The sequence below is a fragment of the Rana temporaria genome, chromosome 12, assembly GCF_905171775.1.
Source record: "Rana temporaria chromosome 12, aRanTem1.1, whole genome shotgun sequence".
Lineage (NCBI taxonomy): Eukaryota > Metazoa > Chordata > Amphibia > Anura > Ranidae > Rana > Rana temporaria.
Genome location: NC_053500.1, coordinates 27,920,477 through 27,945,189, shown reverse-complemented (window position 1 = coordinate 27,945,189; position 24,713 = coordinate 27,920,477). Strand labels below are relative to the sequence as shown.

At 46.3% G+C, this 24,713-nt stretch overlaps 1 protein-coding gene across 2 annotated transcripts in view; it reads right to left on the bottom strand.

The window, feature by feature from the left end:
* The window catches only part of SMARCD2 (SWI/SNF related, matrix associated, actin dependent regulator of chromatin, subfamily d, member 2), a 78,878-nt gene extending 61,811 nt beyond the window's left edge, over positions 1-17,067 (bottom strand). The window contains exons 1-2 of one of the 2 annotated variants that reach the window (XM_040331588.1): positions 16,747-17,067; positions 15,413-16,618 (exon numbers count right to left, since the gene is read on the bottom strand). In XM_040331588.1, coding sequence (XP_040187522.1) covers positions 15,413-15,505 — 93 coding nt within the window. In that variant the 5' untranslated portion in view covers positions 15,506-16,618; positions 16,747-17,067. Of the gene's footprint in view, positions 1-15,412 lie in introns of both variants that reach the window. The other variant, XM_040331587.1, reaches the window with a different exon arrangement.
* Between the last annotated feature and the right edge of the window lie 7,646 nt (positions 17,068-24,713).

Sequence of the window (24,713 nt, the reverse complement as noted above, 5' to 3'; positions counted from 1 at the left end):
CGCAGGAACGTCAATTACGTGGGGTCACAAGTAATTTAAATAAAACACGCCCACATCATCCACATTTGAATTAGGAGGGCTTACGCCCGCCCATATACGCTACGCCGCCGTAACTTCGGGCGTAAGATCTTTCAGAATACACTATTGGCCTGACTGAGTTACGGCGGCGTAGCGCATATGAGATGCGCTACGTCCGCAGAAAGATACGCTAATCTTTCTGAATCTGAGCCACTGTTTTCTGCAATCTGAATACTTTGAAGTGCAAAGTAGACCCCCGATCCCTGCATAAAGAGTACCTGTCACCACTTATTACTGTCACAAGAGATGTTTACATTCCTTGTGACAGCAATAAAAGTGATCACAATTTTTTTTTTTTAAAACACAATTGTACATTATAAAAAAAAATTTAAAAATAAGAAAAAAAAAGTGAGAAATAGGCTTAGTCATGAAAGGGTTAAGTGTCCAGTAAGCAAGTGGTAAAAACCGCAAAGTGCACTTAATCTGAGGGGAAAGATCTGAAATGAGGGGAAGCTCTGCTGATTTTATCATCTAATACTGTGCAAGATAAAATACTGTTTTTTCCTTTCCTTGCATGTCCCCCTCGGATCTAAAGCGACTGCACTTCCAATGCACTTTGCACTCGTAAATAACCCCCACAGTTTATCTAGAAACATGAGATTTTCTGGTTCGAATTTTATTTCTGTGCTTCACGGTTATTTATTTGATTTTTTGGCTGCTGTTATCTATGCTACAACTACATTTAAAGGAATAACATGATGTGTTTGCAACGCATGCAGTTGCCTTTTCTCTTCGACTCGTATGCTTGTATTTGTCTCTCTTCTCCCCTCCTTTCTTTAGTCCCCTCCCCCACTCAGGTGTACAGCGCGCATATCTCACCTAGCCGGAAAGACCAGATTCCTCCCAAAGGCTGCGCAGTGCTTTCTGGGTAACGGCTGTTACACATAACAACACCTCTTTCACTAAAGTTAAAGGCCGGGCAGACAAGTCCAGTGTCACTGTGCCAGAACGCGTTAGGGAAAAGCTGCACACACCATTGCAGAAATACACTTTTACATGCAATGCACTTTTGGAGATGCAGAGCGTGTTTTGTCTTTTCGGCAGAGCAAATGTTAATTGTGTGGGTGGCCCTACCCCGTCCTGTCTGTGTCATGAGATAGTCATATGAGAGTTTTGGTGTTGAGCCAGGAAGAAGCATTAAATAAGTGAAATCTCAGCCTTCAGTGCCGGGATGTCATATTAGCTACTATATGAGCAATGTAAAATATGTGTATCCATTGCATAACATAGGGGACCTTAAAGGGGAGTTCCAGCCATTTGTATGTTTATTAAAAGTCAGCAGCTACAAAAAGTGTAGCTGCTGGCTTTTAATAAACAGACACTTACCTGCTCCAGCGTTCCAGCGACGCGCCGGCCGGGGCTCCGCTCCTCTCCCCCCCTCCCCGTCCGGCGTCTTCATTGTCCCTGTGGGCACCCGGCCGTGACAGCTTTTGGCTTCACGGCTGGGCACCCACTGCGCATGCGCGAGCGGCGCCGTCCGATTGGACAGGCGCTCGCCTACAGGGAGGGGCTGTGAAAAGGCGATTAAGCTAATCGCCTTTCCAGCCCCTCGGCGGAAGGAGGAAGTGGGACAGGAAGTCCCCTTCTCCTGAAGCCCCCACTCCCCCCCCCCCCCCCAAAAAAATGGCATGCCAAATGTGGCATGTAAGGGGGTGAGGAGTGGGATAAGCGGAAGTTCCATTTTTGGGTGGAACTCCGCTTTAAGCGAAGACCCACCCTCAAAAAAGTTTTCATATTTTAAAAGTCAGCAGCTACAAACACTGTAGCTACTGACTTTTAATAAGGACACTTATCTATCCAGGGAGCCCACGATGTTGCACCCCCCCCCCCAGGCCTATCCATCCATCTGTCGATATGTGCCTGCGCATGCGCAGAGCGGAAGGGCACTCCAGCGGAGTTGACGATCAGCTGGAGTGACGTCCCATAGCGCATGCGCACATCGTAGATACCATTTCTCAGGCACAATTTAATGCTATGTAAAGAGCGTATTTGTCATATTGTGCCTCGTGTTGCGCCGCGGGTTTACAGCGAGGTACTATGACATCTACAGTGTCCCTCCGCTCTTAACATATTTTTCAATTGTGCCTGTGAAATGGTATTGCCCGTCGAAAAAACCCTCCTACGATGTGTGCATGCGCTATGGTGGCGTCACTTCAGCTGATCGGCAGCTCAGCTGGAGTGCCCTTCCGTTCTGCTGGAGTGCCCTTCCGAGGGCACAAATTGATAGAACACAGGCTCAAAGCCCACAACTGAGCAATCACATGACCGTTGATCACTTCGTTTTCGATCTTCTCCTAGTGGGGGGCAGTGACTGTCAGTTGAGAGTCAGAGCCAGCTGCCAATTAGGCAGATAAGTGGATCACAACAATTTGGTTAGGATCCTTCCAGAGCCCGGAGCGGCTCTGTGACATCAGCTGACAGCGGTCTTTAGCGCACTGTCAGGTGGTTATGGGTCACGGGAGGGCACCCCTGTGAAAGAGAAGATAAGTATAGCCAGAAAAGCTCTGGCCATACCTCCCTTTTAATTTAAAGTTTAAATTTAACCCTGAAATTTTTACAAAAATCCCCCCCCCCCCCCAAAAAAATATATTTTTTAAATACTTACCAGAAATAGCGGTTGCTATGCGGAAGTCCGTAATCTGCCTCTTCATCGTCTGAGGTGGGTCTTCTTCCTCCGTCCTAGTCGCAGTGTCTTCTGGTGAATGGGGCGCACTGCCTTCTGGGAACTATGTGTATCCCAGAGAGCAGCCGGCCCATTCACAAAGAGCCGCGGGGCTCGCGCATGCGCAGTAGGAAATGGGCACGGCTTCACTGCCTGTTTCCCTTACTGAGGATGGCGGTGCTGGGAGCTGGTAGGATCCAGGGATCGGCCTCGGGGCGGCTGACATCGTGGGCCAGTAGGACAGGTAAGTGTCCTTATTAAAAGTCAGCAGCTACAGTGTTTATAGCTGCTGACTTTAAAAAATAAAATACAAAATTGCGGGTGGAACCCCCCTTTAAAATCAATTTATTAACTAAATTTGGGTTAAAAGAGAAGTATGGGGTTGGGGGGGAAAAAAAGGTGTATACTTACCTAGGTGGATGCGGCAATTATCCGATGCTGCATCTGTTGCCTGCCGGCTCTGCACCACTGATCGCTCAGTTCTCCTCTCACTTCTGAGCCGAGTCTCGTGACTCTCTCTGTAGACTTAACACTTCCCACTATATTGTGGTGTCAAGGGGAAGGGGAGTTGTTTTGTAGTCCTATCACATTTCCTGCCCTTGGGTGGCAACACTGCTCTTTCTGTAATACAGTCTGTTTGTGAGTGTTGTCACCCGAGGACAGGACGTGTGTTTTTGGCAACAACCTCAAATTTTGTATCTTCCCTCACTTTCAGTCCCGGAGACAATGGTCACAGGACAAATAAAGAGAGTAAAGCTGGCCATACACTAATAGATTTCCAAACTAACTACCGTACAAATATTGGTACAAACATTAGTAAACTTTGGATAGTAAGGCTCGGTTCACATTTGTGCGATGCGGGAAACCCTGCGAATCCACTGCGGGTTCCCACATCGCACCCGACTCGCACAGCAGTACACACTGCCATAGGCGAACTGCCAGGAGAGTCAATACATTATTACAGCGGAGTTCCGGCCACAATTTCACTTTTTAAATATAAATACCCCTGTAATACACAAGCTTAATGTATTCTAGTAAAGTTAGTCTGTAAACTAAGGTCCGTTTTGTTAGGTTGTTACAACATTTAGACACTTTATAAAATAGAAATTGACTGGGGCCATCTTAAGTGTGGGCATCATGAAGCCAGACTGTATGACTTCCTGGATTTCAGCCTTGCAGATCTCGCACATGCTCAGTGCTGCACAAGCAGTGTCAGATCAGGTGTCAGCACCTGTACTGTCCAAGTCACATGATGATTCTTTGAGACTGGGGAGTGCACAGACTCCTGGAAAGTTACACCCACTACATTCCCAGGAGTCTGTGCGGTGTAGGTTAGGAAGCATTAAGCACCTAGGTGCAGGAAGTGGGAAGATGAACTATTCTGCCTAGCAACAACACTTTGAAGGTATCTAAAAAAAAAAAAAAATTTGTAAAGGACTAATGACATTTTTTTTAAACTACTGATGTAATGTTATATTTATGGGTGGAACTCCACTTTAATGACACCCCCATTTCAGCTCACATATCGCACTGCGAACTGACAGTTCAGACAGGAATCGAATCGCATGGGTGTGAACATCCATGCAATCCGATTCTGGTGCGGACCAAAAAAAGGGTCCTGTGCGAGTTTGGTCTGAATGCGATGCGATAACAGCCATACTATCTGTATGGCTAAAATCGCATTGCACGGACATCACATGTGATTTTCACTGCAGTGCGAATCACATGCGATCTCGCACCACGCACTGGTGTGAACCGGCACTAAAACCTTTATATTTCTGCCAGTAAATACCTTATACAGCCCACTTCCTGTTTCTTGTCTGGTAATAAGCCTAGGCTTATGACATCATGCAGATAAAAAAGCGAAACATCCAATCAAAGGGCCAACTGGCATCTGCGTTCAGAACACTTTTGAGTTAATTTTATATCATCTGCCAATTGTCTTTATGAATTTTTGTACATCATGTTTATCTAACTATTAAAGGAATTTCCTATTAAGGCTGCATTCACACCCCTGCGACAAGATACGCTGCGTACGCGGCGTATTTTGCCGCGAGTGTGTAACTTTTTTTTTTTTTTTTAAACAAAGCCTTCCCATTGCTTTGTATGGCCGAACGCCAATGCCGCCTGAAAAAAAGGGTCCGGGACTTTTTTTCAGGCGGCAGGCGTACGGCGTCTATGAGATGTGAACCATCTCCATTGACAGCAATGGGAATTCTCCCCTCCAGCGGCACGAGCGTCCGGCGTCGGGCGTTTTGTCGCGGAGGTGTGAATGGGCTCTAAGTGAAGACCCCTGTCTGCCCAATCCCTCCGTCCTACATTGAACTTTACGGGGCTCTCCCCCTTTCTCTGTTTTTTTCATTATGACATCATCCACAGCCCTCACTCATGTGAGAGTTTGCCAGGAAGGGAGGGGGGTAAGTCATAAGAGGGCCAATGAGAGCTGCAGAGCTGGAGGTGTGCTTCTGTGTAAATCCAGGAAGTGAAAAGGCAGCAGATTTAGCTTTCCACAGTTAGAATGGCTGCAGCCAGACTTAGTGGAGAAAGATTTCTGTACAGAATATAAAAAATAATATGCAAAGTGGTTGGAGGGAAGCTTCAGAATGACAAAGATGTTTTTATTACAAACCATGTGAGCAGACTGCAGTTGCTCTTTAAATGTATTTTTTTAAATAAAGTTTGTATAAGCATCTAAATATTTCATTTGTTAGACTCGAAGAGAGGGATTAACTAAAGTGCTGTCAGTCTAATCCTGGCAGTCTGCTGACAGGAGGAGGGAGCAGACAGATTACTTCCTGAGTGGGGTAATGCTACTTCATTGTCCAGTCAGCAGGGTGAGGGTGGGTTGGTGGTCAAGCTTTTGGAGGAAAGGGACATACCATATATACTCAAGTATAATCCGACCCGAATATAAACTGAGGCCAGGGCTGTCTTAATGAGAGGGCACTGCCCAGGGGCCCCAGCTGCATGGGGGGGCCCCTGCACTTTGCCCAAAGCAGCTGGTCCTTGAGCCCACGCTGCCCCGAAATTGGGAGCCCCATGATGGCACAGAGTGATAGATACACAGGGGAGGCAGTCTGCCTCCTACCTACTTCATGTCTGTTTACCTGCACTGTCATCATTCTAGGGGCCCGGCTGGCCCCCCTCCCGTTTTTTTTGCATTACACCTGTAAGGCCCCCCCCCAGGGCCCCTTACAGGCCCAGCCAGCCCCCCCTCCCGTTTTTTTTTTTGCATTACACCCGGCCAGCCCCTCCGCTTATTATCTAGCGTCAGCACCCCCCCCCCCCCCCCGGTTCTCTGCTCCAGGGGGACCCTGCCTAAAGCTGTGTAAGGGGCCCCAAAATTTGTGATGGCTATCCTGGTAGGGGCCCCAGAGCATTACTTTGCCCAGGGGCCCAAGATGCTATTAAGACGGTCCTGGCCGAGGCACCTAATTTTAGCCCAAAAAACTGGGAAAACTTATTGACTCGAGTATAAGCCTAGGATGTCCATCTGCATGCCTCACTGTGCCTCACTTTGCCTCACTGTGTCCATGTCCATGCCTCACTGCGCCCCCGTGCTTTCCTCACTGTATCCATGCCTCACTGTGTCTCACTGCGCCCGTGCCTCACTGTGCCTCACTGCGCCCATGCCTCACTGTGCCTCACTTTGCCTCACTGTGTCCATGCCTCACTGTGCCCCCGTGCTTTCCTCTCTGTGCCCATGCCTCACTGTGCCCATGACTAGACTGACGTTTAACATGGGAGTCTATGGAAGGGGTGCCCGGCTTTGAAAAATCGGTGCTCCCCGGCCGTAGGTCCCCCAGACAACAAACTTTGCACACTTATAGTGGAGAAATGGGGTTACATGTGTGCCTAGTTTCGGGTCCAGGGGACCTACGACCAGCTAGTGCCAGGTCCCCAAACTCACTGGAGAAATTACCGTTTAACATGGGAGTCTATGGAAGGGGTGCCCGGCTGTGAAAAATCGGTGCTCCCCAGCCGTAGGTCCCCCAGACAACAAACTTTGCACACTTGTAGAGAGTGGGGCTACATGTGTGCCAGGTTTGGGGTCCAGGGGACCTACGGCCGGCTGGTACCGGGTCCCCAAATTCCGCGAGATTAGGCGCAAAAAGGTGACTCGAGTATAAGCCAAGGGGGGCATTTTCAGCACAAAAAAATGTGCTGAAAAACTCGGCTTATACTCGAGTATATACGGTAACTTACCTGCACCTATCAGGGGAGCCTGGGTCATTAGATTGGCCATACAGAGTAACTAGTCTTTTGTCAGATAAGACAATCCATATATATATATATATATATATATATATATATATATATATATATATATACCGGTGTGTATGTATATGTATATATATATATATATATATATATATATATATATGTATATACATTTCAACTGTATGCTTATAGTCTTAAATGCACTGATTATTTACAACAGTAAAAATATAAATGTTACGTTTTTTTTTCTTTGCCGTTAAATTACAAATCCCCTTTAATACTCTGTAGAGTTAATTGAGGGAGGTAGAAAATTATATTCTTATTTTGACTACTTTGCCGCTTCAGAGTCTGTCTACAGTCCATTACAACATCCCAAGCCTGCCAAGGCAAGTTCAGACACATGCACCAAACAAAGGCCTGCTAGTCCCACCGCTCTCCAGTCAAATCAATGTGTTTGCTTCTAGCTTTTGGTTTATGGATAATCCTCCCTCAAAGGCTACATATTCAACCAAGGACACTTCCAGTCACGCCGCTATAGGCTGAAAATGTAAAAACTAGATGGGTTCTGTTTCATAGAGCTATATATTAATACATTTGGATTGTTGGATTTACAGAATCTCACAAAAGTGAGTACGCCCCTCACATTTTTGTAAATATTTTATTCTATCTTTTCATGTGACACTGAAGAAATGACACTTTTCTACAATGTTGTGTAGTGACTGTACAGCTTGTATAACAGTGTAAATTTGCTGTCCCCTCAAAATAACTCAACACACAGCCAATAATGTCTAAACCGCTGGCAACAAAAGTGAGTAGACCCCTTAGAGCCGGTTCACACACAGGCGGCACGACTTTGGGGGCGACTCGGCAAGGCGATCCCAAGGCGACTTGAGGGGCAACTTGCAAAATGACTTCTGTATTGAAGTCAATGCAAGTCGCCCGAGTCGCCCCCAAAGTCGTACAGGAACCCTCTTCTAAGTTGGAGCGACTTGCGTTGCTCCTATTAAAACAGTTCCATTGACTACTGCGGACCGCGACTTGTCAGGCGGCTGACTCATCTGACAGGTCGCCCCTGTGTTAAACGACTCTAAGTGAAAATGTCCAAATTGGGCCCAATTAGACATTTTCCCTCCCCGGAGTCATGTGACTTGTTAGTGTTACAAGGTCTCAGGTGTGAATAGGGAGCAGGTGTGTTAAATTTGGTGTTATCGCTCTCACTCTCTCATACTGGACACTGGAAGTGCAACATGGCACCTCATGGCAAAGAACTCTCTGAGGATCTGAAAAAGAATTGTTGCTCTACATCAGGGGTGCCCAACCAGTGGCCCGCGGAGCACTCTGATGTGGCCCGCAACCTCCTGCTCTGGGATGGTGGCTTGGCAAGCCCTGATCGCAGGTTGCTGATCCGCCATCTCAAAGCATCAGCATTGTGAATGAAGCTTCCTGTATAGCACCGGCTCCTGTCACAAGCAATACTAAATACACTCTGCTTGAGACAGCAACAGCTGGTGATACCTGGATGGAAGACTGTTATTAAAGGTATGTTTATTACTGAAATCACAGTGTATATTTGGGCATATTTGTTCTTCAGTGGTTACTGGGCTGCTTTCAAACTGATCCACAGGTGCAGCGCAGTGCACCTGCAGGATACCCGCACTCAGCCATAGACTTCTGTTATTACAGGCAAAGGATATAGTAGAAGTCTATGGCAAAGTGCCGCTAACCTGCAGGAAAGCCACAGGTGCACGTGGCACATCAGTGTGAAAGCAGCCTTAGGCCCCTTTCACATGATTGGTCTGACCCAATCAGACCCTCCATTCACCTCTATGTCCATTTACCCCCGCTTATCTCCAATCAAATCCGCAAAAAAAAAAGAAGGGGATCTGTTCCCTTCCATCTGGGCAGATTGAATTGGGGGGCCCATAGAGTAGCGTGAGCTGTATCCATGTCCACTCTGCATATACAGAATGGCACAGACTTGTCATCCACCTGTTCCGCTCATTGTGGCCCGTGACCGGTTACAAAGTTGCTTCAGTGGCCCTCGTTCTTCAAAAGGTTAGGCACCCCTGCTCTACATAAAGATGTCCTAGGCTATAAGAAGATTGCCAAGACCCTGAAACTGAGCTGCAGCACGATGGCCAAGACCATACAGCAGTTTAACAGGACAGGTTCCACTCAGAACAGGCCTCGTCATGGTCAACCCAAGAAGTTGAGTGCACGTGCTCAGCGTCATATCCAGAGGTTGTCTTTGGGAAATAGACGTATGAGTGCTGCCAGCATTGCTGCAGAGGTTAAAGGGGTGGGGGGGGGGGGGGTCAGCCTGTCAGTGCTCAGACCACACACCGCACACTGCGTCAAATTGGTCTGTATGGCTGTTGTTCCCAGAAGGAAGCCTCTTCTAAAGATGATGCACAAGAAAGCCCGCAAACAGTTTTCTGAAGACAAGCAGACCAATGACATAGATTACTGGAACCATGTCCTGTGGTCTGATGAGACCAACATAAACTTATTTGGTGTCAAATGATGTCAAGCATGTGTGGCGGCAACCAGGTGAGGAGTACAAAGACAAGTGTGTCTTGCCTACAGTCAAGCATGGTGGTGGGAGTGTCATGGTCTGGGGCTGCATGAGTGCTGCCGGCACTGGGGAGCTACAGATCATTGAGGGAACCATGAATGCCAACATGTACTGTGACATACTGAAGCAGGGCATGATCCCCTCCCTTCGGTGACTGGGCCGCAGGGCAGTATTCCAACATGATAACAACCTCAAACACACCTCCAAGACGACCACTGCCTTGCTAAAGAAGCCGACGGTAAAGGTGATGGACTGGCCAAGCTTGTCTCCAGACCTAAACCCTATTGGGCATCTGTGGGGCATCCTCAAACGGAAGGTGGAGGAGCGCAAGGTCTCCAACATCCACCAGCTCTGTGATGTCATCATGGAGGAGTGGAAGAGGACTCCAGTGGCAACCTGTGAATCTCTGGTGAACTCCATACCCAAGAGGGGTAAGGCAGTGCTGGAAAAAAATGGTGGCCACTCAAAATATTGACACTTTGGGCCCAATTTTGTTGCCAGCGGTTTAGACATTAATGGCTGTGTGTTGAGTTATTTTGAGGGGACATCAAATGTACACTGTTACAGCTGTACACTCACTACACAACATTGTAGCAAAGTGTCGTTTCTTCAGTGTTGTCACATGAAAAGATAGAATAAAATAGTTACAAAAATGTGAGGGGTGTACTCACCCTCTTTCTTCATGTTGTTTCTCCTCTGTGAAGAGGACAGGATACATTGGGGTAGATCCACAGAGAGAGTACGCCGGCGTATCTACTGATACGCCGGCGTACTTTAAAATATACCGCGTCGTATCTTTAGTTTGAATCCTCAAACCAAGGTACAACGGCATCTGGGTTAGATCCGACAGGCGTACGGCTTCATACGCCTTCGGATTGTAGATGCAATACTTCGGCGTCCGCTGGGTGGAGTTCGCGTTGTTTTCCGCGTCGGGTATGCAAATTAGCTATTTCCGACGATCCACGAACGTACGTGCGGCCGTCGCATTCTCTTACGTCGTCTCTAGTCGGCTTTTTCTGGCGTATAGTTAAACCTGGTATTTTGCGGCGTATAGTTAGATTTGCCATGTTAAGTATGGCCGTCGTTCCCGCGTCGAAATTTTAACTTTTTCTTTTTTTTGCGTAACTCGTCCGTGAATCGGGATGGACGTAAGTCACGTCTAAGTTTAAAAAATGACGTCCTTGCGACGTCATTTCGCGCAATGCACGGCCGGAAATTTCAAAACGAAGCATGCGCAGTTCATTCGGCACAGGGACATGCTTCATTTAAATGAAACACGCCCCCTAATCGCCGATTTGAATTCCGCCGCCAGAAATACACTACGCCGCCGTAACTTACGGCGCAAAATCTTTGAGGATTCGAAAGAACGCCAGGTAAGGTACGGCGCCGTAGCGTATCTCTGATACGCTGCGCCGATCCATTTCTATGTGGATCTACCCCATTGTATCTTTTTCTACTCCTCTAGAGCCAAGGGTGTCAAACTCAACTTCACTGCAGGCTACATCAGCATTACTGCGGTCCTCAAAGGGCTGGTTGTATCTGCAAGACTATATACATTTATGCACATATTTTTTTTCCTCAGAGAATAGTTGCAGGAACTCAACCAACAAAAGTGTCACTTGGGGTCAGATTTGTCCGCCGTAATGACGCAGTCAAAGTGTATTTTCTCTTAAAAAATTGTGTTTGAAAGACCGTGGCACAAAAGCAGTGTGACATAAAATATTCCAAAACCGCCATTTTATTTTCTAGGGTCTCTGCTAAAAATATATATATATAATGTTTGGGGGTTTCAGGTAATTTTCTATCAAAAAATACTAATTTTAACTTCTAAGCTAGAAGTGTCAGAAAAAGGTTTAGACCCCTTTCACACTTAGCTCTATAAATAGCCTCTGCTAAGCGCCTGAAAACCGCCTCCCATTCATTGCATTGTGTCTTTTCACTCTGGGGCGGAGCGCTTGCGGGACATTCCGAAAAGTCCTGCAAGCAGCATCTTTGGGGTGGGTTGGGAGCGCTGTATTTAGCGCTCCCAAAACGGGCCTGCTCATTGGAATGAATAGGCAAGTGCCTTAACCACTTCCTTACTGGGCACTTAAACCCCCTTCCTGCCCAGAGGACTTTTTGCGATTTGGCACTGCATCGCTTTAACTGACAACTGCGCGGTCGTGCGACGTGGCTCCCAAACAAAATTGACGTCCTTTTTTCCCCCACAAATAGAGCTTTCTTTCGGTGGTATTTGATCACCTCTGCGGTTTTTATTTTTTGCGCTATAAACAAAAATAGAGCGACAATTTTGAAAAAAAAAAAAAAAATGTTTACTTGTTGCTATAATAAATAGCTCAATTTTTTTTATCCTCAGTCTAGGCCGATACGTATTCTTCTACATATTTTTAGTAAAATAAAAAAAAAATCGCAATAAGCGACTGATTTGCACAAAAGTTATAGCGCCTACAAAATAAGGGACAGAATTATTATTTTTTATTTTATTTTTTTTACTAGTAATGGCGGCGACTGCGACATTATGGCGGACACATCGGACACTTTTGACACATTTTTGGCGCCATTCACATTTATACTGCAATCAGTGCTATAAATATGCACTAAGTACTGTATAAATGTGACTGGCAGGGAAGGGGTTAACACTAGGGGGTGAGGAAGGGGTTAAATGTGTGTCCTATATAGTGTTCTAACTGTGTGGGGGGAGGGGGGTGACTGGGGGAGGTGACCGATCTGTGTCTCTATGTACAAGACACACAGATCGGTCTCCTCTCTCCCTGACAGCACCGCTGTCTGTGAGAGCCGGCAATGAGAAATGATCTCATATGTAAACATATGAGATCATCTCTCATTGGCCGCACAGATCGCCTAGCAAACGGCCACTCCGATTGGCCGTTCACGGCGATCTGTGATTGGCTGTGTCCAAGGGACACGGCCAGCACAGAAGTTCCCCCACTGCGCGCTTGGGGAACGCGGAAAGGGGCGAAATAGAAATATATATACGTCGGCAGAATGGCACAGCTGGGCACATCCACGTACATGTACGTGGCTCTTTAAGCCCAGCCGTGGGGTCGCGTGCAAGCGCCCCGGTCCGAAGCTCCGTGGCCGCGGGACTCGCGGACCTGATCGCCGATGGAGTCCCGTGATCGGTCCCCGGAGCTGAAGAACGGGGAGAGCCGTATGTAAACACAGCTTCCCCGTTCTTCACTGTGGCGCTGACATCGATCGTGTGATCCCTTTTATAGGGGGACACAATCGATGACGTCACACCTACAGCCACACCACCCTACAGTTAGAAACAGACATGAGGTCACACATAACCCCTTCAGCGCCCCCTTGTGGTTAACTCCCAAACTGCAACTGTCATTTTCACAATAAACAATGCATTTTAAATGCATTTTTTGATGTGAAAATGACAATGGTCCCAAAAATGTGTCAAAAGTGTCCGCCATAATGTCGCAGTCACGAAAAAAAACGCTGATCGCCGCCATTAGTAGTAAAAAAAAAAAATAATAAAAATGCAATAAAACTATCCCCTTTTTTGTAAACGCTATAAATTTTGCGCAAACCAATCGATAAACGCTTATTGCGATTTTTTTTAACAAAAATAGGTAGAAGAATACGTATCGGACTAAACTGAGGAAAAAAAAATAATGTTTTATATATTTTTGGGGGATATTTATTATAGAAAAAAGTAAAAAATATTGTTTTTTTTTCAAAATTGTCGCTCTATTTTTGTTTATAGCGCAAAAAATAAAAACCGCAGAGGTGATCAAATACCACCAAAAGAAAGCTCTATTTGTGGGAAAAAAGGACGCCAATTTTGTTTGGGAGCCATGTCGCACGACCGCGCAATTGTCAGTTCAAGCGTCGCAGTGCCGAATCGCAAAAACTGTCCGGGTCCTTTAGCTGCCTAAAGGTCCGGGTCTTAAGTGGTTAAAGGAACCCATTTAGAAAACAAAAACAAACCTTTACAACCCCTTTAATGCATCAAGGTGGAAAAACATCCGATGCTTACAGGCCCCACGTTTACTTACCTGAGCCCTTGAAAGTCCCGCGTCGTGAACGCGCTGGCTTCTCGGCTCTTCATTGGATGATTAATAGCAGCACAGCCATTGACTCCCGCTGCTGTCAATCAAAAAATTACGCGGCGCGCCGGGGCCGAGTGATACAGGCCGCCGACTATATCACGGGAGCGCTCCAGCAAGCTAACCCCCTTGGGAGATGGGGGTTAGCTCTTGTGGGGAGGAGCCGAGACAGACACCGAGGGACCCCAGAAGACATGGATTGAGGCCACTCTGTACAAAACGAGCTGCACAGTGGAGGCAAGTATGACATGTTTGTTATTTAAAAAAACAAACAAATAAATAAATAAACCTTTACAACCCCTTTAAACTGCTTTATATGAAATCATTTTGGGAAATAATTTGGCGCACATGACTTGGGGGATTGTTAGAAAAATAATGAAGATATTATTGCTCACACATGTCATTGGAAAAAAAATTGATAACACATTGGATACAAATAAATATAAATTCTGGGTTATTACCAGCATATTGCAGAGCATTATAAACAATAAGCTTGTCCTATAAGTAAAAATAAAAGAAGGTTTGGACTAGAATCCCATTTCCCATTTCACACATGCCGTCCGTTTGTCCGACGGATGAAAAACGCACATCAATGCATCTCTATGGAAAAACATGTAAATGGATGATCTTCTATTTACATCCACATCGGTCATCATTGTTTTTTTAAAACTGATCAAAGCTCTATTTTTCTTTCGTTACAAAAACGGATCGGACGAAAAACGGATGTAAACCGACAAATGGTCCGTTTTTTCATCCGAAATCGTTCGGAAATCTGTCATAAGGACAGTTCGTTTATCGTCTAGTTAAAGGGTTTGTAAACCGGTCAGTGTCAGAATTTTTTCACCTTAATGCATCCTATAAAACCCCTAAATAAGAAAACAAAAAAAAAATTTTTTTAAAGCGCCCCGTCCCGACGAGCTCGCGCGCAAAAGCGAACGCATACGCGAGTAGCGCCTGCATATGAAAACGGTGTTCAAACCACACAAGTGAGGTATCGCCGCGATCGTTAGAGCGAGAGCAATAATTCTAGCCCTAGACCTACTCTGTAGCTCAAAAAATGCAACCTATAGAATTTTTTAAACGTTGCCTATCGAGATTTTTATGGGTAAAAGTTTAACGCCATGCCACGAGCGGGCGCAATTTTTAAGCGTGACATGTTGGGTATCATTTTACTCGGCGTAACATTATCTTTCACAATATATAAAAAAAATTGGGCCACATTTATTGTTGTCTTATTTTTTAATTAAAAAAAGTGAATTTTTTCCAAAAAAAAAGTGCGCTTGTAAGACCGCTGCGCAAATACGGTGTGACAAAAAGTATTGCAATGACCGCCATGTTATGCTCTAGGGGGTTTTAAGTAATTTTATAGCAAAAAAAAATGTTTTAGTCTTGTAAACGCCGAATCTGAAAAACATCTTCTGTCCTTAAGTGGTTAATGGACACAAATCGAAAATCAGTTGAGCTGAAAAACTTTGGCTGAATGGACGATAAACTGAAAGGTTAATGCGTTTCTCGGACAGTTTGCACTGGGCTTATGTGACAAAACGAACGGGAAATGGATTCATTTATGTCAGTTGAACAAATAATTGATCACATTTCGGTCATTACACGATGGCAAAATCTCACGACCATGTGTTCGTTTTTTCGAAAACTCCTTTGAACGATTTTTCGACAGGTGTATGGCTAGCACAAGCAATTGTTGTAGTGCCTTACCTTATGTGGCAGCTATTGGTGCAATTACAATAGTAATGATTAATAACAATGGTGCTGGTTAAATGACATTGTGCAGATTACCTGATAAGGTCCCGGTGGGGGTCGGTATAACCCCGGAGTTGGTCCTCTCATCATATGCATTTGAGGGAGAGGCAGACCACCCCTTGTGGACATTGGGATAATAAAGGGGCTCTCCTCCTGGCAATGGGCTTCTATGGTTTGGGGGAAAGTCCTGGAAGTGTTGGAGATCTCGGCGTACACCTCTCACTCCTCTGTGCTGCCTTTCCTTTTCTGAAACTTTTCTGTTGCGTGTAATGCTGGCACACTTCTCTTCTTCCTGTATCTTCCCCCACACACAGTGTGTAACTACTACTACTACCTTATGTTCAAATGTTCTGTGTATAGTTGTAAAGCTCAGTCCAGCCTGTCCTACAAGTCAGTCCTGGGTCCAGCCACCTCCAATGTGTAACCTTTGTGCAGTCCTTTCTCTTCTGCTCAGTCCAGCTATAGGTTCTTCTCGGTGCAGCTTTCTCCACCTATAGGTTCTTCTCACTCCAGCTTCCTCCACCTATAGGTTCTGATCAGTCCAGCTTCCTCCACCTATAGGTCCTTCTCAGTCCAGCTTCCTCTACCTATAGGTCCTTCTCAGTCCAGCTTCCTCCACCTATAGGTCCTTCTCAGTCCAGCTTCCTCCACCTATAGGTCCTTCTCAGTCCAGCTTCCTCTACCTATAGGTCCTTCTCAGTCCAGCTTCCTCCACCTATAGGTCCTTCTCAGTCCAGCTTCCTCCACTTATAGGTTCTTCTCAGTCCAGCTTCCTCCACCTATAGGTCCTTCTCAGTCCAGCTTCCTCCACCTATAGGTTCTGCTCAGTCCAGCTTCCTCTACCTATAGGTTCTTCTCAGTCCAGCTTCCTCCACCTATAGGTTCTTCTCAGCCCAGCTTTCTTCACCCATAGTTTCTTCACCTATAGTTTCTGCTCAGTCCAGCTTTCTCCACCTATAGGTTCTTCTCAGTCCAGCTTTCTTCACCTATAGTTTCTGCCTAGTCCAGCTTTCTCCACCTATAGTTTCTTTGCAGCCCAGCTTTCTCCACCTATAGTTTCTGCTCAGTCCAGCTTTCTCCACCTATAGGTCCTTCTCGGTCCAGCTTTCTCCACCTATAGGTTCTCCTCAGTCCAGCTTTCTTCACCTATAGTTTCTGCCCAGTCCAGCTTTCTCCACCTATAGGTCCTTCTCGGTCCAGCTTTCTCCACTTATAGGTCCTTCTCAGTCCAGCTTTCTTCACCTATAGGTCCTTCTTGGTCCAGCTTTCTCCACTTATAGGTCCTTCTCAGTCCAGCTTTCTTCACCTATAGGTCCTTCTCGGTCCAGCTTTCTCCACTTATAGGTCCTTCTCAGTCCAGCTTTCTTCACCTATAGTTTTATTCACCTATAGATTCTGCCCAGCCCAGCTTTCTCCACCTATAGTTTCTGCTCAGTCCAGCTTCCTCCACCTATAGTTTCTTCTCAGTCCAGCCACTTCCTATATGTATCTCGTGTGCAGATGGGGTCTCTTCTCGTAGCCTCCCCTCTGTGTCTATGTGCAGTGCAGCCCCCCCACTGGGAAACTTGTGCTGTGCAGTTTCTTCCTTACTGCTGTTGCTTTCATAGGAAGTTATTGGAAGGTTTTTCTGTTGGTGTCATCACTTCCAGAGAGCTGTTTTGCAACAAGCCTCCCATCTCATCTCTGCCCTCCCTCTTCTACCCCTCTCCTCCTTTCCTTATCTCTCTCCTCCCTCTTTTTAGTGTCCCCCCTCCCTTGGTCACCTCCTCTCTCATAGTGTTCTTTAATCTTACCCAGCCCTGTTTCTGCCACACCTTTCCCTCCCCCTTCTGTGTCTGCCCTCTTCATGCTCAGTCATCTGTCATTTGTGAAGGCTTTCATCCCCCCCCCTGCACTCATCTTCTGACCCCCTCCTTTTCCTGCATTTCATTCACTCTCTGCCTCTTGTAGTTGTCTTGTGTTCTCTGTTATCTATCACTCCACCCTTTGCCTGCCCTCTAACCCCCTTCTCTGTTCCTTCCCTTATTTTCTGTTCCATGTGCTCAGCAGACTTTGATCTGCTTCTGCCCTCACCTCTGCAGTGCTGCTTCTGATTGCTGATTGTGTGTGTGCGCCCCCTAGGTGTGTGCTGTGTGCATTTCACTCTCTTGTGTTGTGACTGCTTGACTCCCACATACATTCTGACACCCACTGCTGTAAAATAGTATAGAGTTCAGTTTTCGGATGTAGAAGAATCCTTGTTTTTTTTTTTTTTCCAGCAGTGATGTGTTTGCAAGTAGGAGATTTATAACACTGGGAAATTATACTAGAAATTTTTATTATATTATGGCAATTTGCAGGGATTTCTAAGTATGTAGGGCCAGATTCACAGTAGAGATACGACGGCGTATCCCTGTTTCTATCTATGCGACTGATTCATAGAACCAGTTACGCATAGATAGCCAGAAGATCCGACAGGTGTAATTGTTTTACACTGAATAAAGAATGATGAGCGCAAACTGAAAATCTAAAAGTGAATATAAAGACAGTCCATAGGGGACTGATAACAATCAATAAAGATATGCAGTGAATTCAAAATTAGTGAAATAACCCAAAACTGATAATAAATCCAAAAATAAAAGTCCAAATATATAAATCAAAGTTTGGATAAATCAATCTAGTGTGCCAGTGATAAACAAAACTTCTGCACTACGGGCATCAATGTGGACAATCTTGATAACTCTTTGCTTAGCCTGGGCTCGCAGTGCGCTTACCTCCAGACACTAGGTCATGCGTGTCAACGAAATCCTCCCAAAACTGGAACAGAATCCAAACAGTGGGTAACTCGTGTTTGCACGGAATCTTCCCAGTGCTGAGATAGAATCGAGGGGCGTTCTCTGTATCCAATACCAGTATCGGTCCAGGCGCAGCGAAGTCGACTCCACAGGATAGCCCCAAGGTGTATCAGGAGCAAATGTAGAAATAAACAGCTCTCATGGTGAAGTATGCAAGCACTTTAAAATTTAATAAAGGTAAAAATGTGCTTACATTGAAAAAACGAATAAAACGCCAAACAGCGGCACTTCCGGTGGACGGTCAGGGTGTCACGTCACTTCCGGTCACATCTAATCTTATGCATTACGTCACGACACGTGACTTCATCGGAGGTTTTACACTGTCGGATCTTAGGATGCAATACCGTGGCCACCGCTGGGGGGAGTTCGCGTCGTAAACCATCGTCGGGTATGCAAATTAGGAGTTACGGCGATTCACAACGGATTTTCGCGTTCGCTACGTCGCTGCTAGTCTAGTTTCCCGTCGCAAAGTTAGTCGTCGTTTTAGCCGCCCTAACTTTAGTCAGCAAGCGTATTGCTGTCTAAAGTATGGCCGTCGTTCCCGCGTCGAAATTTAAAAATCAACGTCGTTTGCGTAAGCCGTCCGGGAATACGGAATTACGCTACGCGCGTCGCCGTTCAAAAAAATGACGTCACGGCGCGCAATGCACGACGGGAGTTCGGAAACTGAGCATGCGCGGTAGGTCCGGCGCGGGAGCGCGCCTAATTTAAATGGCACGCGCCCATTTAAATTGGCCCGCCTTGCGCCGGAGGCCGCCGGCGTAGGTTTTCATCGCAAGTGCTTGGTGAATCAGGCACTTGCGATGAAAAATTGCGGCGGTGTAACGTATCTACGATACGTTACGCCGCCGCTCTTCTATGTGAATCTGGCCCGTAGTGTGCAGCGGATCGACCAATAACACAAATCAGGGTGGATTTGATTTAAATCGCTAGTAAAAGGCTTGATTTAAATCGTATTTTTTTTAACCACTTCAGCCCCAGAAAGGATTTGCCCCCTTGCTGACCAGACCATTGTTCGCGATACGACACTGCGTCGCTTTAACTGACAATTGCGCGGTCATACGACATTGTACCCAAACAAAATTGACGTTTTTTTTTTACTACAAATAGAGCTTTCTTTTGGTGGTATTTGATAACCTTTTTGATTTTCTGCACTAAAAACAAAAAAAATTAAATATTTTGCTATAATAAATACCCCCCCCCCAAAAAAAAAACATATTTTTAGTAAATAAATAAGCGTTTATTGATTGGTTTGTGTAAAAGTTATGGGGGCAGATCCACAAAGAGAGTACGCCGGCGTATCTACTGATACGCCGGCGTACTTTCAGATTTCCCGCGTTGTATCTTTGGTTTGAATCCTTAAACCAAGATACGACGGCATCTGGGTTTGATCCGACAGGCGTACGGCTTCGTACGCCTTCGCATCTTAGATGCAATACTTTGGCGTCCGCTGGGTGGAGTTCCCGTCGTTTTCCGCGTCGAGTATGCAAATGAGCTATTTCCGACGATCCACGAACGTACGAGCGGCCGTCGCATTCTTTTACGTCGTCTCTAGTTGGCTTTTTCCGGCGTATAGTTAAAGCTGCTGTTTTGTGGCGTATAGTTACACCTGCCATGTTAAGTATGGCCGTCGTTCCCGCGTTTATTTTGAATTTTTTTTTCCGTTTGCGTAAGTCGTCCGTGAATCGCGGGATGGACGTAATTTACGTCCAAGTCCTTGCGACGTCATTTCAAGCAATGCACAGCGGGAAATTTAGGGGCGGCGCATGCATTCATTTAAATGAAACACGCCCCCTACCCGCCCAATTTGAAATCCACGCCCTTACGCCGCGAGAGATAGACTACGCCGCCGTAACTTACGGCGCAAAATCTTTAAGGATTCAAACCAAACTGCAGTAAGGTACGGCGCCGTAGCGTATCTCAGATACGGTGCGCCGGGGCAGATCTTTGTGGATCTGCCCCATAGCATCTACTAAATAGGGGATAGAGTTATGTCATTTTTATTATTACTTTTCTTTTTACTAGTAATGGCGGCGATCTGCAATTTTTATCAGGAACAGATTGGACACTTTTGACACTACAGTAATGCCTCTGATTGCGAGTAACGCGGTTAACGAGCATTTAGCAAAACGAGCTATTATTTAAAAAAAATCTTGACTCGGTTTGCGAGTGTTGTCTGGCAAAAAGAGCAGGATTCAAGCCTCTGCCGTGTGCAGTACCGCATTTGGTCAGAGGTGTGGGAGCCATTCAGATGCACTCGCAAATACGCGAAACACTCGCAAATACTCATGCCGCGTACACACGATTTTTCAGCATGAAAAAAACGTTGTTTTTCAAAAACGTCTTTTAAAACTATCGTGTGTGGGCGTCACATAATTTTTAAGGTTCTGAAAAACGACAAAAAAAAAATAAAAGATTCGAACAGGCTGCATTTTTTAACGTCGTTTTAAACGATGTCGTTTTTCGAGTTCTAAAAAATGATCGTGTGTGGGCTACAACGACGAAAAAAACACGCATGCTCAGAAGCAAGTTATGAGACGGGAGCGCTCGTTCTGGTAAAACTACCGTTCATAATGCAGTAAGCACATTCATCACGCTGTAACAGACAGAAATTGTCCCATCAATTGTCACCACTGTGCCATGCCAAACGCAGCCACTGTGCCATGCCATCAATTGTCGCCACTGTGCCCACATCAATTGCCGCCACTGTACCCACATCAATTGTAGCCACTGTACCCACATCAATTTCCCCCACTGTGCCCAGATCAATTTCCCCACTGTGCCCAGATCTGACTGCTGCCAGTCAGATCAGATTGCCCCCCCCGCCCGGCACTTACCTTTCTGGGGTTCGCCATCCTCCTCCCACGGTCCCTCGATGTCTGATGACGCTTTCTGACACATTTTTGGGACCATTGTCATTTTCACAGCAAAAAATGCTATAAAAATGCACTGATTACTGTGAAAATGACAGTGCAGTTTAGGAGTTAACCACTAGGGGGCGCTGTATGGGTTATGTGTGACCTCATATGTTTTTCTAACTGTAGGGGGGGAACGGGGAAGGTGTGTTTACACACAGCTCTCCCCGTTCTTCAGCTCCAGGGACCGATCGTGGGACTCCGGCGGCGATCGGGTCCCCGCGGCCGCGGTCACGGAGCTTCGGACCGGGTCGCGGGTGTGCTGGGCACTTAAAGAGGACGTACAGGTACGTGCTTGTGCCCAGCCGTGCCATTCGGCCGACGTATATCTGCAGGAGCCAGGTATTTGCCCATTTGGGGAGATTTCCCTTTACCTTCTGTTGCCCATTGAAACATTTCCCCTCTACTCCTGTTCTGGTGGCAACTACAAATTTTGGTTTCTCCCGTTAGTCTCGGTGACACTGGTCACCAGAGCAAAATTGACAGAGTGTTATCCAGAGCCGGTGCAAGGATTTTTTCCAACTAAGGTGAGGGTGCATTTTGCCCAACCTCCCCCCCCCCCCCCCCCCGGCACGCACACGCACGCCATACATTATATCTGTGCTCCATTAACCTTTAGGCTGCAGTCACACCTGAACGCGGCGTATGTTACCGTGATTTGCTGCGACAAATTGCTGCATTTTGTCCCGCGATTTGCCGCGACAAAACGTGCATTTTTTAAGCCTAACATACGCTGGAGGGGTGATCAACATTGTCGGCTATGCCGAAAGCCGCCTGAAAAAAAGGTCCGGGACTTGTTTTGAACTTCAGGTGTATGGCGTTTCGGCGTTCGGCGTGGAGATGTGAACCATCTCCATAGCCGACAATGTTAAATCACCCCTCCAGCGTATTGCAGGCTGCAATAGCGTCGCGCTACAGTCGACAATACGCCTAGGTGTGAATGGAGCCTTAATGCTTATGATGCTTTAAAGTGATCATTTAACTTATTTATCTTTTACAGAGAAAGATAGCGTAGATGGCGTTATTCTGCATTGCGTTGTATATAATGTACTATTGCTGGGATTTGTAGTTCTCTATAGCTGGTGGTATTCTCCATTACGCTGTATAATGATTATACTGCGCAATGCAGATTACCACTGACCAGTTATAGAGGAACAACAAATCCCAGCAATAATACATTACACAGCGCAATGGAGAATACCAGCAGCTATAGAGGAACAACAAATCCCAGCAATAATACATTACACAGCGCAATGGAGAATACCAGCAGCTATAGAGGAACAACAAATCCCAGCAATAATACATTATATAAAATGCAATGCAGAATACCAGCAGATACAGAGGCTACAAATCCCAGCAATAATACATTATACAGGCTGCTTAATATATTATTGCAGGGATTTGGTGTTTTTTTTTTAAACAGGAAACTTTAAAACAGGTCCCCCTTACCTGTTTCTGAAGCCTTGCAAGTCGTGGCGGCGGCACTGTGGGCGTGTGTCCGGCTTGAGCCCCCCACAATTAGTATAGAACCCCCCATAATTAGTACAGAGCCCCCCCCCCAATTAGTACAGAGCCCCCCACAAGCCATCCCCCACAATTAGTACAGAGCCCCCCACAATTAGTACAGAACCCCCCCCACAAACCGCCCCCTCTATTACTACATCCAGACCCCCCCTCAGGACAAACCCCACCCGGGCGGCAGCTGGAGAGGACAGTGTGCAGCTGCGACGCTGGGGTGGAGAAGATAAAGTTTGTGACACAGGACTCAGGAGGGAGGACTTGGTGAAGAAAACACTGCGGCGGTGGGGAGCGCGGGCTCAGGGAAGGAGAGGAGGAGGGAGAGGAGGAGGGAGAGGCGCGCTCTGGCGCTTGAGCGCCTCCACCTCTGTGGCGCCTGGGTGAACTGCACCCCGGGCGGCCTACTCGGTCTCGGCCACAAATATTCCGCCCTGTTCTTTGGCTGGCGCCGTAAGGCAAGTGCCAAAGTTGCCTTGTGCTAGCGCCGGCCCTGGTGTTATCTCTCTAAAGCTCACTACTATACAATCTGATTGTACAATCACCTTTTGAAGCAATAAATACCTGGTAGGGGTATTTGTTCCATTCTATTCAAAACGATAAAGAAAAGTTTTGGCTTTAGATGCATTTTAAGCAAAAGAGTGAAAAGAATCCATACTCAGACTGAGCTGATGACATAAATTAGATCCTGTAAAATCCAACGGCATGAAACAATTACATTCAATTCATTCATTAATTGTTAATACGCTCATCTGAGCCGAGCCAGGAACCTTTCAGAAATCATCTGTGGAAGAAAGGAAACAGTGTAATAATTCACAGCATGTAAAATAACTCTCCACACTTAACGATTAAACAGATTATTGGAACCTACATTATAGTTAGTTCCTGTGGATTTCTGCTTACCTGTTACTTTTTCTTTATTTAAATACAAATGCCCATATTTTGTTTTCAGCTACTGTATTGTCAGTCGACACTACTTAACCTTTCTCATTATCGGTGATATATAAAAGAATCCAGACCGCTCTGGATACTTTGGAGTAGGGTTGTCCCGATACCACTTTTTTGAGACCGAGTACAAGTACCGATACTTTTTTTCAAGTACTCGCCGATACCGATTACCGATACTTTTTTTAATGTCATGTGACAGCGGCAGTATTTATTTATTTTTTTTACAATTTTTTTTTTTACAGTGTTTTTTTTTTTTTTTTAAATATTTATTGCAATTTTTTTTTTTTTTTATCAGCCCTGTTGGGGGTCTTTGGTGAGATTTCAGGGGTCTTAACAGACCTCTGACATCTCCCCTTTAAGACAGAGAAAGGGACTAAGGACACAGATTCCCCAGTCCTTTCTCAGCAGTCTCAGCTGAAATGAATGGAGAGAAGCTTCTCTGCATTCATAGACTGGAGCATCGTAAACACAGGAGGTTACGATGCTCAGTTATATGAATGGACAGAGTCGGTGATCACTGACTCTGTTCATTCGGAAAAGGTAGGAGCCGAGCTTAGTAGCTCCTACCTCTGCTCTCCCCCCTGACAGATTGAGGGGGGAGAGCGGCACGGACGGGGGGGAGAGAGAACTTCACGGACGGATGGGGGGAGGAGAGAGAACTGCACGGATGGACGGGGGGGAGGGGGGGTTGGAGAGAGAACTGCACGGACGGACGGACGGGGGGAGAGAGAACTGCACGGACGGATGGGGGAGGGGGGAGAGAGAGCAGCATGGACGGGGGAAAAACAGCACGGGGGGAAGACAACAGCACGGGGGGGGGAGACAACACTGAGCAGGGGGGGAAGACAACACTGAGCACGGGGGAGAGAAGACTTGCAACTCCCCTGCCTGCCCAGGTATCGGGTGAAGCATCAGGAGCATTTCCCCGAGTACAAGTACTCGGGGAAATGCTCGGTATCGGTCCCGATACCGATACTAGTATCTGTATCGGGACATCCCTACTTTGGAGCATTGATTTTCATGATGAAATATTGCAGTAGTGTATTTAGGATTGGTGCTGCCCTAGGCCTGACTAAACTCAACACCCCTCAATTTAAATATGGCCCACCCCTTCATGTCAAGGAC